The sequence below is a fragment of the Trematomus bernacchii genome, unplaced genomic scaffold (genome assembly GCF_902827165.1).
Source record: "Trematomus bernacchii unplaced genomic scaffold, fTreBer1.1, whole genome shotgun sequence".
Lineage (NCBI taxonomy): Eukaryota > Metazoa > Chordata > Actinopteri > Perciformes > Nototheniidae > Trematomus > Trematomus bernacchii.
The window spans coordinates 15,702,011-15,722,371 of NW_022987828.1; the positions used below are offsets into that span (position 1 = coordinate 15,702,011).

Here is a 20,361-nt window from a genome sequence, read left to right on the forward strand (position 1 = left end):
CTTAAATGCATAGAAATAATTGTCACAGAAAAAAGCATTACATGTTTTTAAAGAAAATGCACAAAATGTCGAATAACCACAGCTTCATATTTGTTCTCCTGAGTATATTCCAATATAATGCTTTTATTATAAAAGACATTAAGCAGAAAAGTAGAAAGTTTGACAGGAAGAACAGAAGTAGCTTGATTCAGGAAAAGCACTGCGAGCAGACCAAGAGTCATTGGTAAGCTTTAAAACATTTTTTACAGATTTGAAAGTTGGGGTACAAATGAAACACCTTGGGAAAAGAACATTTTAGATAGTGGATTTTTTAGCAGCAATATTTACAGAGTGGGGGTGGACCGTGTCAAACTGTGCTCTAGTGCTCACGTTTGTAACTACAGCTTTATTAAAGGTCCCATGTCATGGCCATTTCTACTGATCATAATTTCATTGTTGAGGTCTACTAAAATAGATTTATATTGTGCAATGTTCCAAACTCACATTGGTTTCTCATACAGCATCTCTGCATAGTATGTGTATTCACTCTCTGTCCTAAACGGCTTGTTGGAGCTCCTGCCCCCCCCCCCCCCTCCCTGTGAGCCCAGTGGCCGTCTGCGAGACAGCGAGACACCGCGAAACTCAGCCTGGGCACACACACACCCGCAGCCTGGCTGGGAGTTTGTGTGTGTGCCCAGGCTGAGTTCCGCGGTGTCTCGCTGTCTCGCCGACCCCGCGCCAGTGAGCCAGCTCAGTGTCCCGCTCCTCGCAGCAGCGAGCCTCGCAACGTCCCGCCGAGTGTGTGTGTGTGTGTGTGAGGAAGTCCGCGGATTTGTCAAAACGTAACGGCTCCTCGGACGTTATGTCACTATACTCGAAATACGTCACTATACCCAAGAAGTAAACAATGGAAAAAGAGAAATCTCCAACAAGGCGTTCTGGGGCAGCATAGACAGGTCTTTTCTGTGTTAGAGTTTTACTCGCTACAGGGTGTACTTTGAGGGTTTGTGTCTCTGCAGACCGTTGACATGCAGAAAAACCTTCATAACACACAAGGGGACGGGTAATAACCGGAAAAGCATGACATAGGACCTTTTAAGGCGAACACTTTTCTATACAGGTATTTATTTCTTGGCTTTTTACCCTTGAGTACAGCTGAAGAGAAACAGAATAAGATGAGAGACAGAGAGACAGAGAGCGAGAGAGAGGGAAGTACATGCACATGTGATTATGCATGTCATTAGTTTAATATTAAATGTTTAAAACAAATATAATCAAGCCACTCTAACCTTTTGGTGAGGGCAATTGTTGCTGTACAAACAGAAGATGATTAAAAATCCACCGTCTTTGCTGAATAGTTTGTTTTTTTAAATAATGTCAAGTGCTTTCTCTCTGAAGGCCAGGGGTAGGGGTGTTACATTTATATTTGAAATAATGAAATTAAAAGTAGCTTAGCTAAATGACTTAAACCAGTTGTTGTAAAAATGTAAAACAACCTCATATTGTACCTCTCCAAATACATCAAGCTTAATATTTGATCACGTGTGAGAGAGTCTTCATACAGCTGTGCCTCGGTTTATCTCCAGATGCACCAGCTTGGGGTTTTTCCCCGGAGCTTCATGTTCACCGTTCTGGTTTTCTTGTGCTTTCTCCCCGCTCTTATCCTTCTTCTCATCACTGCTCCTGATAGAGAGAAACATTCAGAGGTCATTTTGATTCTTCCCTTGCAGAGTGTGCATGTCCTTCTGTTTTTGCAACATCATTCAAAATCGGTACTATATATGTGCATATCTATCTATCTATCTATCTATCTATCTATCTATCTATCTTCTTACTTCTTCTTGAAGAGCTTCTTGAAGGAGCTCCTGAAGCCTCCTTTCTCCTGCTTCCTGCTCCTCTCACTGAAGGGGGTGTGATGGTTCTCCTCTGCCCCCCCTCTCCACTTTGACTCGTCCCCCCATGATTGGAAACCGGAGTCCTGGTGCAGATGGAAACAATATTACATATTTGATTTGGTTACATTTGATACCATTCATATGTTTCTGTGCTTAATATTAAACTGAATCTTGAATGTTTCCTTTAAATCGAGGCTAAAACCCTTTCTGGTTTCCCGCTGCTTTTCCTAAAGACATTTCCTCAAGTCATCTTTAGACATTAAACTATACTACTCACTACTAATGTTGCAATGTTAATTTTCAACTATCTTCCCTCTCTTTAAAGGTCCCCTATTATACTGTTTTTCATCAATATATTATAGGTCTCAGATATATACAGAGCCTGTCTCTGATTGGCTGAAACACCAAACAGATCATTGCAGCATCCCATAATCCCCTCTGTTTCAGCCCTGTTTCCAAAGTGCTGATTCTCTGTCTGTTACTTTAGATGAAAATAAGGAGCCCCTCCCCACGCCCCTCTGATACCCCTTTCACACCAACGGTGTTTCAGGGCCGGTTCGGAGCTGGAGCTTGAAAAGCACCGGGTTTTCCTGTTCACACCGCAGCGGAGCAGCCTCTAAGCTCCGGAATCCGGTTTGTTTCGAGCACCAAAAAGTTGTCCGTCTAGAAGCAAGAACCGCATACGTCACGCTTACGTCGGAGGGGGGCGAGATTAACCTGAGCTAACAGTTAAGGCGAGTACGGCAAATAAAAGTTGTAACCAGCAGTAGTGCTGAGCAAAGTGACTAGAACGCAATCACACACTTGTAAAAAAAAAACACGCTTTATAAAGTCAGGCAACACTAACCAGGCTTCGTGTGATTCTGTTTATTTGTACCTTACTTTGACCATCCGTTCGCTGTTATTGATCATTGTGGAGAGCAGGCAGACGTTTTGTTTGTTATTATAGCAGCTATCGGATGGAATCAATACATGGGCTGCACAGGTTGTCATGTCCGACTATCACAAGTAGAATCATAATGAAAAATACGCCGGTAAAAAGTGCCTGTAGAAAACGGCTTAGCAAGTAGTCAGTTTAGCTTCGGTTGCTATGCTAACATCACCCATGTTATACCAGAGAAACTTTCATAACAGCGTTGTGATGCCAAACAGCGTCAATTCAGACTGACACCAAACAGCGTCAATTCAGACTGACACACATTCACTTAAGGGGAACTGGGGATATGTATCAGCTGCTTGTGTGACAGTCAGACAGTGAATACTTTAGAGCCGTGTGAGCTAACCCGGAGCTAACGGGAGAATACACTCCCGTGGAAGAGCAGCCAGCACTGCAGTGGTCGGTAAATGCCGCTGAAACACATTAATAAACAATGAACCACGGCACTCTGGAGAAAAGTATAAGGTTGGAGAAGTCGTTATTTAATTTAATCTGGCTTCGTATGATTAAAAGCAACACGATCATCGACCCGATGCAGTCCCCGGCCCGTTGTTGTTGTGAGGTGAGCTCCGTTGGGGAGAAACGCAGCGACGTAAACTGTGACGTCATGACGCAGCAGCGGCAGCACCAGTCGGGCTCTGAGCGGTGTGAAAAGAGCCGGAGCTAAACCGAAGTACCGGTTCTGAACCTGAAAAGCTCTAGCACGGAGCTAGAAGGGGAAAAGCCTTGGTGTGAAAGGGGTATGAGAGACATTTGGTTAAAAAGAACTCAATGGTGCTCTAGGAGGAGATTCAGGTAATAAGGTGGGGGGGGGTTACCTTGGTTGGTGATTGGCTAATGGTTACACAAGCCAACAAATCATTATGACATCAAGTGGCCAAAATCTGATCAGCTCATTTTCAGACAGGTTTTTATATAAATGGATCAGGACAAAAAGAGAGAGAATCTTTGTTGCTGAAACTTTCAGAATCTCTTTACACAGAGGGGACACATGTTGATGTAGAAGAGACATGAAGAAGAGGATTTTGCATAATAGGTGACCTTTAAACTATTGTCTTGTTTTCCATTTAATTTGCTATATGTGTAATCATATGTTACACAGCTTATGTAAAGCACTTTGAATAGAAATATGCTATATAAATACGCTAACCCTAACCTTACAGACAACCTTTCAAGATATACTGAGTTGTTGACATTTTTTTTTTAACCCCACCATGCTGAGCAGCCCATGAAGGTCCTCGCTCTGTTTCTCGGGGTCCGCTCTGGTCACCGGGGGAATGTGGACCTTACGGGACGGGGTGGGACCTCCTCTGTTGCCTTTACTGCCCTGACGCTCCAGCTTAGCGTGGCTGCCCAGCCCCAGCCTCTGGATGTGGTCTGAGAGAGGGGCTCCGTCCAGACCCCCCACTGTGGAGTCCATCTGCAGGCCGTTCAGCGACTACACAGCAGAGGATTCACACATTTAATAATAATAATAATAATAATAATAATAATAAACGTTATTTATATAGCACCTTTCATGCTTGACGCAGCCCAAAGTGCTTTACAGAGTATGACAACAAATCACAATAACAAATGAGGAACATAATTAAAATATGTAAAAACAATAAAACATGAACAGTGAACAAGTATTTTAAAAAGAAATAGAAATAAAGAAGATTAGACAGCATTTCTATATAATTATTATTATTAACTCATTTCCAAAATAAATATGTTAAATAAAACTAAAGTAGGGACACATCGGTACAAGTAAAATACAGAAATAAATAAACTATAATTATTAAAAATAGAAGAATATGACACATAATGTCAAATTAAATACTGTACAGTGGAATAAAATGCTTCTTAAAGTAATAATATATAAATATGTCAACTGTATGTACTATAAATATGTAAATAAGTAAACAGTCCTCTAGTCTTTGGTATCAAACTGTCTCTGAGTTTGTCCAATTGTACATAAGACAAACTCTCACTATATACTAATTTATATAAATAGTCACCTCAATAAACCGTATTTAATTTTGTCTTAATTTACATTATTTAATTTCATATTCTGTTCTTGTACATATCCCATATTCTATTGACATGTATATAGACTTTTTGCACTACTTTTTATTTTGTATTTTTGTACTTTATTGTATATGTTGCATTTTTAGAGGAACTCAGGTCAGAAGATGTTCATTGCCATTTCTACACTGTAGCTTTGTGCATATGTCCGGCAGTGGCTCAGTCAGTAGGGGCTTGGACTGTGACCTGTAGGGTCGCCGGTTCAAGTCCCCGACCAGACCTAAAATGCGGAGTGTGGTCTGCTACTTGGAGAGGTCCCAGTTCACCTCCTGCCCTGCCGTGGTGCCCTTGAGCAAGGCACCGGACACCCCCCTTCCCCCCTCACTCCCATTGCTCCCCGGGCGCTGTACAATAGCTGCCCACTCCTCCTAGTACTAGACTCCTGGTACTAGGATGGGTTAAATGCAGAGAACACATGTCACTGAGTGTGCTGTGTGCTCTGCATGTGTGACCATTAAAGAGGGTTTCATCCCTCCCAATTCTATTCTATATGACAATAAAACCTTTGAATCTTTTTTAATCTTGAATCTCACCTTGCTCTTCCGCTGGCTGGCCTGCAGGGGGCGGTGCATATTGCGACGCATCATCACAGCTTCATCTGGAGAAACGCATCCTCGGTTCAGAAGCTTATAACCGTTCCCATGGCTCCCCCCGTTTCCAAAGACATCCCTAGTGGTGGACACGTTTGCCGCCATTGCGTGATGTGAAGCTGAGGGGCCTTTGGGGCACTTCACGAAGGCGATGTCGATGGAGGAATCCGAAGAGCCGGAGGAGCAGCGGTCGAACATGGAGACATCGTGAAGTCTGTCCTCCTCGTAGAGTCTCTCCATCCCCGGGGGGTCTGGAGGCAGGAGGAACTCCCCGAGGGCGTCGGCCAGAGCAGAGCCAGGTACAGCCTGATGGAGGTCTGCAGGTCTGGAGGGGAGGCGGTCCTGACAGGACCTCCCCTCACTCTCAGGGATACTGCCAAGACCTGAAAGATAAACAATGGTTGACAAGTTCACTTATTGGTCAATTGCCCAAATAGGATCTAAGTGACATGGGTTGCATGTCTTTCTGATGAATCCTTCATGGCATTCACAAGGAGACATTATGACATTATGAAAACAGGTCCACAAAGCCCACAGATATAACATGGGGCAGATTAAAGGGGTACCAAATTGCTTCGTGTAGCCAGTTTCGTTGACACAAGACATCAAGGTCTGTGCCTTTGACTCAAGGTTGTGTCCTTTAGCAAGAGCTCCAGGAAGGGTTCAAACTAAGTACTTAACATTACGTTTTGTCTGAACATGTCTGATGGTTTACGTATTTGAATGTCTCCCAAATGGGGACATTTGAAGACTGGGCGACAAGCCTGTCATCATATAGGGTCAAAAAACAATTGATCGTACACATGGCACGCTTTTGGACAGTCTTGCACTTAATTGTACACACTTCAATCATACCGACACCTCCATAACAACCTCCATCTCAACATCAGCAAAACAAAGGAGCTGATTGTGGATTACAGGAAGCAGCAGGGAGAGGGACACGCCCCCATCGCCATCAATGGGACTACGGTGGAGAGAGTCAGCAGCTTCAGGTTCCTCGGGGTCCACATCACTGAGGACCTGACATGGTCTCTTCACACCACCACCATCACCAAGAAAGCTCGACAGCGGCTCTTCTTCCTCCGCAGGTTGAGGAGGTTCAAAATGGATTCCAGGATACTCTGCAACTTCTACAGGTGCACGATAGAGAGTATCCTCACTGGCAGCATGACGGCCTGGTACGGCAGCTGCACCGCCCTCAACCGTAAGGCTTTACAGAGGGTGGTGAAAACTGCACAGCACATCACCAGGACGGAGCTGCCATCCATGGAGGACCTTTACTCCCAGCGGCTCAGGAAGAAATCTCTACGGATTATCAAAGACCCCCATCACCCCAGCTACAAACTGTTCTTTCTGTTGCCGTCTGGCAGACGTTACCGCAGCATCCTGGCAAAAACAAAAAGTTTCGGAGACAGTTTCTTCCCGCGGGCAGTGAGACTGTTAAACAATTGAACTGCTGAAACAATTTCATAGCATTCATCTGCTACTTAGTAATATATATCTACTATCTAATATATATCATTCCAATAACTTGTATATAGACTCGTACTGCACTATTCCACATACTCACGTTATTTTAGAACTATTTTTCTTTTTGTATTACTTTTACTATCTGTATTATTATGTTGCATTGTTGGAGAAGCCTGTGACATAAGATTTTCAACGACATAACTACTCTGTAGCTATGTTAGTTTGACAATAAAGAACCTTGAACCTTGAACCTGCCAAGATCAACCTAACAAAGCTCCGAACAATCCTGTTGATGCCCAGAAGTATCAAGTCAAATCAATCAGAAACCACATAAAGATTATATTCAAGAGCTTCTGAGACCACAGACCTGTTGGTTTGTGGTTCTGTGAGTCCAGCTCGGGGTTGAAGTATGTGAGCTGTGAGGGCCACTCTGTGTCGTAACAATGAGTTTCACGATCCGGCTCCCATTCCTGGAAACGATGAGACTGGATCTGATCCAGGAGACGCTGCTTGCTCCGCTTCACCTGGTTGGCGTGTTCTCTGTGAGGGATAGACGAGTCATCAGAATCAGAATCAGATTCAGAATCAGAATACCTTTATTAGTCCCACAGAGGGGAAATGTACATTGTTACAGCAGAAAAGAGCCAAAGACAGCTTAATCAACCCTGTTTCCAGACAGCAGAAAGCTCTGATAAACCTACTGTATGTTACCTGCCTGGCAACAAATAAGTAGTTAGCCAATACCTAATAAATAATAACAAAAATACTCACAACATGGCACTGTTGCAAGGGTACGGTGAGCCAATGTTGTTAGCTTGAATCCCACTTTCCACTGTCTTTAACAGCTGTTTCATGGTAGACCTGCAGCACAGAACACCATATTTGTAAGGTACTAACAGTAAGAATAGGCTGTGTTTGACTTCTGAAGCATGCGTGTAATGTTGTTTGCTTTGTAGAGCGGCTATCCTGACCTCTTGACCTCCTTGCGGTTGTGCAGCAGCAGCTCCTGGTTGTGCTGCAGCAGGTGGTGGTACTGGGTCGTGAAGGACCTGAACTGCTGGATGCACACCAGCAGCAGGTAGTAGTCTGGGTGCTCTGCTGTGGTCTGCCTCAACAACCCCTACACACACACACACACACACACACATACACACACACACACACACAGATGTTCAATTTATGTTCCACACATTTGTGGGCAGATGCTGTCTTCAGACTCATTACCATAAATGAAATATTATACATTTTGTTCTGTCGCCGCTCTATTTAATGTTTGTTTATTTATCTTAATCTTGATTTATATTGTTTGTGGTTGTTCCTTTTTAAAATTCAGATTTGCACTCTCTAAATTGGGTGGCTATGTGTAACCCTGCACTTAATTAATGAGCTATTGTAATGTTATGGTAATTTAGTTATATTAAAATGTTTGATATTGCAGAGAGAAGATGGTAATTCTTTATGAATGTATCCTATTTAAATCGCCTTACTACTACATATATGCTTTGTGTTAGATGAAGTTTGACTGCGTTGATCTCACCTGCAGCAGCAGCAGATACTCGGGGATCCTCTGAACCGGCTGGAGGAGCAGAGTGTGCAGCGAGGGCCTGGATTCATCCCCCATTATTTCACTCTGAACGCACCGTGTGACCAATCAGAGCAAAAGAGTCAACCAATCAGGATGGAAAGACAAAACCAATGCAGCCTGTATGACCAGAGAGACTTAATTAAGCTGTTTCTGTGGCCCTTGCACACTAACAGAGTTCGGCCAACTAGATGTTTTAGTTAACAAATTTGGAACTTCCCGTACTGTCATGTGATGAGTTTTATAAATGTCTTATGCTCTCTGCACATTAATTCATTCTCTTACGCTTTACAGTATCATGCCCTGCCTGGTCCTTTCACATTACTGTACTTCCTGTACTGATTTGTTTTCGTGTTACCTCCAGGAAGGCAGAGGTTTTCATGGAGCTGGAGGCGAGCATGTTGACGACCGTCACGCAGTCTGGGAGCTCCTTCAGGTAGGACACGTAGAAGTCCAGGAAATCACTCTGTAAGGGGACAGAGAGAAATAATGTAGCTTGTATTCATGCACAATCCACACTCATTTTCCATCCTTAGTTTCCAGCTGTTGTCCGGGTTAATCACGACTTATTGCAGGTCTTTTCACTGAAAGCTAATGTCATTGTTTTATGTAATTCACTGCCAGGACTCCCTTGTAAAATAGATATTGAATGTCAATGGGAAATATTTGTAGTTAAATCAATACACATTTTAATGTATTTCAAATTACAACCCTCTGTTTATTGGCTAGATATGTTTTAGCAACATTTCTTGCGTACATTTAATTTTAAAGTCCATACAACAGAACAAAATAAACCATTATAACGAAATACCTTTCAAATAAAAAATGTCAAATAAATACAAAAGTTTAATTAATTCTTGATAATGTCTGATAACAGTTTGATGTCCTTTTAGAAACAATAAAGGTAACAAAAACTGTAAAAGCTTTTAATTAGAGGATTCCCAAATTGTTTTTTAATCTATTTCCTTCCTAAAGCTCTCAGGCTGTCAACGACCCACAATGCATTGTAAAACTGCCTTTATTTGTTCTAAATAGGAAGGTGTTCCTACCAATTATCTCGTTTCCTCTCATTCATAAGGCGGTGTTTACACGATAACCCTAACCCTAACACACAGACTCAACACATTGATCTTAATGGAATAGACTCATTAGCTCCAGCGTCTCCTTTTGGTTTGCAGTTGGGTTTGGTTTTTGCCATTAGCACCTTCCTAATATAATTAAACATTTTGTAAAGTTCTTAAGCTAAGAAGCAGGCTCCTTTTTAGATACGAATTATATTGTACAGTGATAATAAGAATCATGTTGTCTTTGAACCACAGCTGTATCCCTGCTCCCATCATGGCCTCGCTGGAATTTGACATTTCTCTTTCAGTCCGTCATGGCTGCCAAACTATTCAGATTCATTATACACAGCCGGTCATAAGACCAAACCTTTTGACCCGTCCACAGTAAATAGCCTGGGACGGCGCTGTGGCTTCTGAATGTCAAGTTCTGATTTACAAGCAAGCAAAGTCGACATTATTTGTGTTAGATGGTTTTTTAAATATACACAGATATAAACATTTCTAGAGATTTCCATGTTGAGTTGTTATTGACACTGTGTCAGACAACAACGTGCTGATTCAACTCTATGTTCATTGTGGAGGCTGTTGTTTTAGAAGTAAGGTTGTGTTGAATTGAATAATACCACTTGTCTACAGTGGCCAAAATAATACAAAAAAAATGAAATATTATGAAGAAATTCAGTTGCAGGGTGGTTACAAGTTGATAGGTGGTTTTGATTCAAGACAGGTCAGGTTTTTTAGGTCAAATGTATCCTGTTATTTGTATTTACTTGCCCTATTTTAACTATTTTATCTGTTTCATTGTGTTGCACTGTTGGAGGAGCCTGTGACCTAAGATTCTCAATGATATATCTACACTGTGGCTATGTACAAATGACAATAAAAGCATTGAATCTTGAACAAAGGGTGGAAATGCTTCTGTAATCCTAAGCATACCATTTTCCTCACAGCACACCAAAGAGCCCGTAAACAGACACTGTTGCATCACCCAAAGCTCACACAAGGCTCTTTATGGTCTTACATTTTGACCTCACAACAGTGAAATCCATACAGTAAAATCCATAGTGTACATTTTGAGTTTGTGGTTTACCTCTTTGCTGGTGAGCCTCATGAACACATCCCCCATGATGCCTTGCCACTGGCACTTCAGCACGCGTTCCTGCAGAGTATGAAGAAGCTCAAGGTGCTGCTGGATCAGAAACCTCAACGTGCTGGGAAACGGACTAAAGACAGCGAGAAGGAGAGAAGACATGGAAGACATGAATGATAGAGAATCCTTTCTTTGTTGCTTAGAAAAGGAACCAACCTGAAACCAAGAAACCAACATGGAAACATTCCAAAAAGCTGGAAAATTGGAGGAGAAAAAAAAGTTTTGCACCCTCATTAAAGAAAGCAATATTGTATCTTCTATTTTAATAACATTGTGCATACAGTTAACAATTGTAAACATCCTTCAACGTTGTACGGTCATGTAATTTACTTTAATTATCTGACAATTATTCGGGGTGACAGACATAGGGCAGCAGACTATATCAGATTAAAACAAATGCAATCATTTACAAGTACCATTCGAGCCAGTTTAGCATGTAGCTTCTCATTGGTACTCATTGAGAACACGTGTGCTGTGCAGTGATTACATTAGAGAGATGCGTGGTGTAGTCTTTTTAAAATAGTACCCTCTCTGTCTCTCTGGTGCTATAACCTGCTTTTATTGAATTAGTCTATTTCCTGTTATGCCCTCACTGTAAGCTATACAATTAGATCCGCAGCCACTCCTGGAATAGATCTCGGTGTTGATCTGTTTGTGTTCTTTAGAGAAAAAATAGATATGACTTCAGGCTGTCATTTTTATTGAGTTTAAGGCTGGACGTCAAAGGTCAGCGTTGTCTGGGTCAATCTGGGTTTCCAAAGGTTGTGTGTGGACGTTCTAAATGTTCATAAAGATGTTACGGAGGCGTGTGGCGCAGTTCAATAAAGTATGTTTTTGATTTCCAATTAAGATTTTTAGATATTTAGGCTTTTTTTTCAAACTGGGTTCAGTAGCATTCGTGTTTAAAGGCTTACCGTTTGTCTTTGGAGGTGGGAGCTTCTGATCCATTGAAGGAGATGTTGGCCTTCAACAACAGAGACAGGTGGGACACATACACTCTCTCTGACTCCAGCAGCTCCAGAGCCACTCTCTGTCTCTTATCTGCACACACACACACACACACACACACACACACACACACACACACACACACACACACACACACACACACACACACACACACACACACACACACACACACACACACACTTAAAGTTTAAACTATGTTGAGGTAGAGGAAGTCATACAGTTTAAATTAGTTTTTTGTTGTAGCCTAGTGGTGATGAAGCTCACTATCACGCAACAATTGGCATCAAAGACGAGCCAACGACAGATAGCAAGTTGAGTTTTACTCCCGGATATTAGACTACAAACAGATGAAGAGGATTCTTTAGGGGTTTTGGGGTTGTTGATGATTCTGCTTACATCAGTTACAGTCTTAAATATCCTAGAATCTAATGTAAAGACCTTCTTGGAAATGTGCCTATTCAACCGTTAGCTTAGCTTAGCATAAAGGTTGGAAACAAGGGGATACAGCTAGCCTTAAAGGTGGGGTAGGTAAGTTTGAGAAACCGGCTCGAGATACACTTTTTGTTATATTCCATGGAATGCTCTTAACATCCCGATAGCAATGAATATCTTAAGTGCTTTGACAAAAAATCCATAAAAACATGTCCTCTGTGGAAGCTGTAGTACTGTAAAAAGCACGACCAATCATCTGAGCCGGCCCGGCTAAAATAACTGGATGGCCTACCTGCCTGTCAGCCTTCCATCTGTGCACAAACTTATCTCGTGCCCTCATTGGTCATGTGCGCGTTCGTGTGTGTTGGAGGAGGGGGCTCTGTAAGGAAGTAGCAGATTTTTTCTGGTTGTGTATTTTCAAATTCTAGCGATCTCGAGTTGGTTTCTCCAAAATTACCTACCCCACCTTTAAGCTCAACAAAATATAAAGTGTTTTGAACAATATGCGAGAGTGTATCGACAAGTGTAGACAACTGTGTGTCTTTGTCACGGCTTAAAACAATGAGTGAGTGAAAGATGTTGGTATTTTAATGATGGGTTTTAAATATTTCTTTAATTGTGGTCACTTGATCATTTTGGAATGCCTGGATCGCCCGCATGTAATATTGATCTTTTATTCTGACTATAGGCATTAATGTAAGTGTTTCCCAAAATGCTGAATTATGAAAGGGTATGTATTCTGTTTGCAGTGGTATTAGTCAACAGACGTGTGTGTGTATAAGTAGTAGTGACTCTTGGTGGTTCTGGTGGTGATATAAGGGATGTGGTATCATTTGTTTTATTAGCACATATACATATACAGTATGTCTTACTGTTTTCAGTCTGGCTGTTGGGTCTCTCAGGCTCCTCTCTGCTGTTCTTCCTCTCTCCCCACGCTGGAGATTTGGACGGACAACCTCTCTGCTGCTGAGCCTCCTGCTCTGAGGCAGAGGCTGCAACACACACATTAATGTGAGTAAACTGCTTTTGTATTAGTCTGACATTTTTCTCCACTTCAGTTTAGTGGGTGGACTCACTGTGTGTGGATGTGGAGCTCCTGTGTGTGGAGCTGCTGTGTGGCAGACTGGAGAAGAACTGCTGAATAACACTGAGGTCTGATTGGCTCGGCACACAGATGTGTTCGTCCCCTGAGAGCAAATCTGCCTTGGAGCCCTTTCTGCTTTTGGCCCAATTAGCAGTGGAAGGAGAAGAAACAGAAAATAAAAAACAACTAATTTCCCCAAATATGTTTGCCTCCCCGCCAATACGCAATTATTTATAGGGAAATGAAAAGCAGTTCTGGATCAATTTTGCATTCTGGAGGTAGGGTTAACTAATAGTGTCTATATATTAAAATAAAAAAATGTTGTGGACGAAACAACTGAAACATCATCATAGCATAAAGCTCTACCTGTGTGAAGCAGAGAGGATGTCTTTGGTGTTTTCTGACTGCAACATTTCTATGGTCTTCTGCACCTCCCTCTGTCTGTTAGACACATCCTTTATGTGGAACAATGCCATGTTCAGCTCCTCCTGCAGGGAGATTAAAGCAAAGAACTGCATTAGTGTCAAGAAGATGGAGTCACTGTTAGATGTATTAATGTGAGCAGTAAATGTCTGATTTTGAGGGAAATCTGCTGGGTTTCCTTCAGGCATCTATCAAGAAGTCAGCATTCTTCTTCTACAGTAAATAACATCCACTCTGTTAAAGCCCCAGACACAAATATTCATTAAGAAATGAAGGGTTTATGGGAAATGTGGCAATCCTTGTAAATATGGCAACTTGCACATAATTATGGCATACTGTACTCAAACAACTCCTATTATGCAAAGCTACACAAAGAATAAAGCACATGCCTAATATACTGAAAACAGATGCGTGTTCAATTTAAACATCTCATGATATTATGATGTAATCAACCTTTGGTGGGTAAATGAAGTTGCTATGTTGTGTCTGTGCAGATAAATTAGATAAAGATGAAAACAGTACATTGAAACCAATTGTACAATATAGAAAATGTACATACCATGCCGGTCAGTATTTTTTAAGTAAGTAGTCTGAATGAGTTGCCTTGCTCTCTAATCAATTAAATTAGTTTATAGTTCCAGTCAGATGTTTTAAATTATGTTACAGCGGCTGCTCCACCCCACAATGAATAGACTCAAACTGTGTGTGTGTGTGTGTGTGTGTGTGTGTGTGTGTGTGTGTGTGTGTGTGTGTGTGTGTGTGTGTGTGTGTGTGTGTGTGTGTGTGTGTGTGTGTGTGTGTGTGTGTGTGTGTGTGGTGTGTGTGTGTGTGTGTGTGTGTGTGTGTGTGTGTGTGTGTGTGTGTGTGTGTGTGTGTGTGTGTGTGTGTGTGTGTGTGTGCGTCTTGCACCTTAAAAGTGTTGAGGGAGTTCTTGAGGCCCATTATCTTATCGTCCACATCAGTCTGATGGGCCTGCAGCTTCTCCTCCAGGCCGTGGTCCCTCTGACGCAGCTCGCACAGCTCCGTCAGAGTGGCATGGAACCCCTCGCGCAGCTCGGCCACCAGGCCCTGCAGCTGTATCACAAGAGCAAAGAAATACGTAATGTTTTCAGTCGCTTGCTTTAAATGAAGAGAAGAAAAGATTAATTTAAAGGGTTGCAATTTAGGAAAGTTCAAACTATGCACCAAAGAAACTCAGTATTATTGTTTTATTATTTCTTCTTTGAGTTTGGGTTTTTTGTTCTTCCACTTTAATGATGAAGTGAATTATTAACTTGTTTATGTTCTTTGAGTTGTCATAGTACCTGTTTGTCTTCTGAATTTTTCTGCAACAATTTTTCTCTGTTTCTACATTTGTTCTGATTGTATTGTGCTGTTTTTATGTCATCAACTATTTTTATTTTGGTATTCTGCTGGAAGTTGTTTTCTTTGTTAAGTCGACGATTCTTGTTTTACCTCATTTGACATCCTTTAGTCATAGTTAAACTTTTATTCTTCTCATTTCTATCTCTCGATAACTTTTTGTTATTTCTGAATGTTATAATTCAAAGCTATTTTTCCATCCTTTCTTACAGAGAGTAGTTGTGGATTATTTTCAGTCTACCGTTTTATGTGCAGTTTCATTCATCGCTGATTGATTCATTCAGCAGGGGTAACTGAATCAGCTCAGGAACATAGCTTTGTCGGAGCAGCCTCTCTCTCTCTCTTCTATCTCTCCTCTCTCTCTGTATGTCTATGTTATTTCTGTCTTGTAATCCTAGATAGTATCTGTCTGTTCTCTCTCATTATTTTCTGTGTCTCTCTCTCTTATCTCATCTAGTTCTCTCTTGTCTTTGTTTGTTTTTTCTCTCTCTCTGTGTCTGCCTCTGTCTCTCTCTCTCTTTTGCCTATTATCTCGCTATCCTGTCTATATATCTATATCTGTCTTGATGGTATCTGTCCTTCTCTCTCTGTCTCTCTGTCTCTGTCTCGTCTACCTCGGTGTCATATGTTCTCTCTCTATGCGATCTTCTGTCTTTTCTCACTCCTCTCTCTCTCTAATCATCGATGCTTGTGATCATCGAGCTGTAGAGATTCGTGAGAGAGAGATATCCGTTCGAGGGGCAGGAGAGAGGAGGTGCTAGCGAAAGGACGCTCGTCTATGATATATATCGGGCGCAGCGTCTCGTCTAGGATCCGTAGATCTGAGTCTCTCTCTCTCTCTCTCTCTCTCTCTCTCTCTCTCTCTCCCTCTCTCTCTCGGTCATGTGAAAGGCATCAGGCAGCGGACTGAATAGAGCATCTGTCCTGTTTGCCTTCCGCTCTTCTTCCTTCTCTGATGCTATCTGTGTTTGACGTGCTGTGTGTCTTTACATTTGGAGAGGTTGCAGATCTAAAGAGCCACAACAGTATGAATTCCTCATAAATCTGATTATTTAATAATATCAATTGCAAGTTTAGCCAATGTTGTGGTTGGTTCCTTTTGAATAAGAGTTTACACTCATTTAAACCTAATGTTTACAAGTCCATAAAGACATAATAATAATGCATTACATTTTTTATTAGAGTGCTTTTACAGGTGCTCAAAGCGCTTTACACACTACACATATTAGACATGTAAGAGTCATTACTGTGGACATTACCCACAGGAGCAAATGCGGGTAAAGTGTCTTGGTCCCTTGGTGGCCTAACTGAGACACAGAACTCAATTCAAAACAAATGTGATATTTACAGCTAGTGTTGTAAATGCTTTTTTTATGAACACACTTGTGCTTTTGCCTGAAAAGATAATCAGTAGTTCACGTCAAAGTCAAAACTTAAGAGTCTTCCCACGACAAATTGCAGAGTAAATGTCACACGATTAGATGGGACAAGTTGATTGCCGCTCAAGAGCAGTTAAGTGAGAGCAGCTGATGCGAAAAACCTTTAAAATGCAGGAAGATTAGGGAATTTACGGATTAAGGGAAGGCTTGAATGACACGATCGGAAAGCAACAAGCCACCGGTCAAAGAGAGTGGTAGCTTTTTCATCAACACTCTGCAAACCAAAAAGTGTGTAAGTGGTGTGGAAAAGAACAGTTCTTAAATACCTGAGCGATCTCTATGTTAGCCTCCTCCACGCTTTCTTCTTTATCTTCAAAGAAAAAGAACTCAGTTAGCGAGCAGCACAGTAATTACATCTTCTTTCATGCAGGCATGGAAAGCATTAATGGATGACACAATTATAACACGGATAAAAATGTGGATCAAATGTTATTTCACTTTTTTTTTTTGGTTACACCAGAGGTGGACATTCCTACAACAACCAATACTGTCACAGGTAAACCTGGTTTGATCTCAAGCCCTTTGCATAATTCAATAAGGTTACTTCAGAAACAATTATTGAGAAGTTTGCCGCATTTATGGCATCCATTTGCATTTGCAATTCTTCCCGAACTCTGATAACTAGTGATTTTCCTCAGGCTACAGTTGCCACAAACTCCAAAAGATGTGTATATGTTTGTAAGAAAACAACTCTAAGAGTTTTGTTACTGCTCCAGTAAGTACAATTTCAGATTCATCATAAAATGCAGTGTCAAATCTGGTAAATACTGTTGATGCAAATTATTTTTGTTCTATTTTTTGTATACAAAACTACATTTTAAAGGTAATTCTAACAAACTAATTCATGGTCCAGAAAGCTTTTATATTCTCGAAACAGATTACCAAAATGTTCAACTTCTGAAAACGTTGAGGTTCACCATTAGTTCTTGCAATTATTGCATTTATGGTCTTGCAGGTGATGCCAGTCATGCAATTCATGGTTAAGATTGTTATCAAAGCAGGATAATGTGTCTCTGCGGTGGAGGATGTGTGTCTGCATGTGATGGGTTACAGGCAAAATCATTTGCACCGGAGTTCAAGACAAATATCTCGTGCCACAGGAGTCAAGGTTAGGATAGAAAGGTTTAGGAGTGATCCCTCAGTCATGTGAAAGTGCTACACATGCCGATCCTTTTCAGATAAGAGATTCATCCAACTACAAGACCAAGCATCAGCTTAATGTTCCTTAACTTCTTACATTTAGATTTTCTTGTGACTTGTGGTAACTGTAAGTCTCTATGACTTCTATTCATTGTAAACGTAGCGTCTCCGGCAAGTGTTTCCTGGTGGAATCAAGTCATTTCCACAGATAAAAAGCAGCTTGGAAGTTGTAGTGTTCATGATTGGACTGCTAGAGCAAAAGGAATTAATATTTATGATGGATTTTTCCTTTAGATGCAGTTCAGTTTGGGACAGTTAGCTAGTTGTATGAAGCACAATCCTGGTGTTTGTTGTGGAAATGGTTGAGACTGCCGTCAACATTGCCAAGGGTCATCTGAAATACGTACTTACCATATATTATCATGCATAATTGACTAGGCATGCAGGCACAATGTACAATATGTATTGCTTAACATTTCCTAACTGTGACATCAAGAGAAGGAAAATGCAGTGTGCGGTGTTATTATTTATTTAAAAAACGTGGCTTGTTGCTATTGGCCTCAGTTGTTGCAGTCAAGATGTAAACATTAAGTTACAGTGTCTGAGTGTGGTAATTAATACACCACAAAAGTGTTTAATTCATTACCACTGGGAAACAAGGAGGATGTGGTGCTGTGATCGCAGCAGTGATAGGAAAACACATGATGTTCCTCGCAGCTCCTATTGGAACACGATTTAAGTTAATTTTCCAGCTACTCTAATAATAAAGCATTAAATAATGCCTAGAGACACTGTACATTGAAAGCAGTAAACATGGATAATGCAGATTCATTTAATGTCTAGACAGTATGATTGGATATTTTGAACCAAGTCAACTTTCTTGGCCAAAACCTGTTGCATTTTAAATAATCCATGTGCAAATAAAGCAAATATTTGTTCACACAAGATAACTTTTTGGTACCTTTTTTTATATGTTATTGTCTAAAAGGTTTTGAGAGAAAATTATGCAACTTTTCTTATCTGTTTTGTCATTTTCAAATTGACGAATTCATCAACTTTGGACCTCTGAAGTTGTTTTTAGCCAATTTGCAATGTTGGTTGACATTTTATTGACTAAACAATTGATTGACTGAAATAAATACTTAACAATAGAACCCATAACTATCATAACGTGCAGTGACTATTAGATACAGCCCAAGTACAAACCATTAGCCTGTTCTCCAAGTTTCACAAAAGTAACTCATACTTTTTTTGCGCCTGTTTTACCTTCTGACACGCCGTCTGTCATGTCTTCTGTTTCTGTTTTTCCATTCTCCATGTTTAAGTATCCGGTCGGGTCTGGTCCAGTGTATTTCACAGCTGTCCGATCCTGCAGTCCTTATCCAGCGCACAATGACTTCAGTCCGCTGCTCTGACTTGTGCCTCTCCTCTGAACCACCCTATCTTCTGCTGTGATCACTCACTTTCTCTCCTCCAAAGCATGTGAGTCCTATGATTTCCCTTTGGCACAAACAGGCCCTTGTCCTCAGAGAGTTAGAGACAGGAGGGTAATATCAGGAGGAGTTAGAGAGAGACATTTGTTCATCAAACAGACTCATATTGTTGCTAACTCATTAGATTTAAAGAGGCGTGACTGGTTGATGAGTGCTGCTGTGTATCATCCTTATTAACACAGTGCTTAAAATTGATATTACAGTTATTGCAGCGGGTAAAAGTGAATCTGGTTGTCGCCTGCAGTGGAGAATTTCACAGTAGGCCAGTGCCATTAAAGTGTCAAAGTTTGTTTGTATTTGCAGTGTCCAGTCTTTTACTTGTCAGAGTATGTGTTGTTGGATATGTCATTAGGACACGTGAACTTTTATATGTTTTCTATCGTCTAATTTTTCCTCTTCGATGCCTTATTCCAAATTAATTAATTTGACTTGCATAAGCTGCAGGGAGAGGCCCCATTACCAAACAATCAACAGTGGGTTTGAAGCTTGAGGGCAGTGCTACAAACTGTGAACACACAATAACATTATAAGAGCAGCAGAGCCACATCATCTTTTAATGTTGTGTTTCCAGCTACTTGATAAATGTAGGTCCAATACTCCCTTTCTATTAAACATTTTTATCCATAAATTCTGGAGAAATATTTCAAGTCTTTAACAGCTAAATGCTACAGGAGGCCGAGGAGGAAAGAGTCCAGAGAGGTCAAACTAAAATATCTCCAGCTAACCGAGCAAGCTAACATTACCATTGCAAGGTGCATCTGAATATTGATTTAATTTCCCACACCCAACCTGTGCCTTTGTCACGAGTTTTAGGGACATCCGTTCTGAGCTTTTGTCACAAGACACACCTAATGTGCACTTGAGCTTTGAGTCATGTCATGTTTGTATACCTAAAGAGTTATTTAGATAAAAACGGTTCCTAAAAAGTTATGCAAAGTCTGGATATGCAAGTTGAAACCCTGAGAAACAGTCTATGTTGGTGTAAAAGTGTACTGAGAATCCATTAGGGTACATATGTATTATGTTAGGCATGGCAAGCTGCCAGATAAGAAGACTAAAGCTGGTTATGTCATTATCTTTTAAAATGACTGAGAGAGAAGGTGCTTTTCTTTCACTATGCAAAATATAGTAGCAGTGGTAACCATAATGACACTTTATCTAATAGCACATTATGCAAAAGAGACTCATTGCTATCACTATGTTCTTTCTTAAAAATCTTTATGTAGCTGCTAACGTTGTCTGTCCATCGTTTGGTACCTAGCAGATAGCAATCTGTGAGATGATG

The 20,361-nt window shown here is 41.0% G+C and overlaps 1 protein-coding gene across 1 annotated transcript; it reads right to left on the bottom strand.

Annotated features, from left to right (window-relative positions):
• Positions 1-1,535: 1,535 nt before the first annotated feature.
• On the bottom strand, positions 1,536-18,901 carry arhgef33 (Rho guanine nucleotide exchange factor (GEF) 33). The gene is made up of 17 exons (XM_034151751.1): positions 18,850-18,901; positions 16,710-16,753; positions 14,552-14,716; positions 13,586-13,707; positions 13,212-13,351; positions 13,008-13,127; positions 11,649-11,775; positions 10,675-10,807; positions 8,879-8,986; positions 8,476-8,568; positions 7,910-8,058; positions 7,710-7,799; positions 7,306-7,478; positions 5,412-5,851; positions 4,025-4,249; positions 1,815-1,957; positions 1,536-1,662 (listed from the first exon to the last, which is right to left on the bottom strand). Exons 1-17 carry the CDS (start codon positions 18,899-18,901, stop codon positions 1,536-1,538), a joined length of 2,451 nt encoding a protein of 816 aa, XP_034007642.1.
• Positions 18,902-20,361: the final 1,460 nt, after the last annotated feature.

Bases quoted from the DNA above. Each gene is read 5' to 3' on its own strand.
- arhgef33 (XM_034151751.1), bottom strand. From the start codon at position 18,901: ATGGAGAATGGAAAAACAGAAACAGAAGACATGACAGACGGCGTGTCA. The intron at 13,128-13,211 runs GTGAGTCCACCC...TGTGTGTTGCAG, and splicing joins GAGCTCCACATCCACACACA to CCTCTGCCTCAGAGCAGGAG. The intron at 10,808-11,648 runs GTAAGCCTTTAA...CGCTGTCTTTAG, and splicing joins CCCACCTCCAAAGACAAACG to TCCGTTTCCCAGCACGTTGA.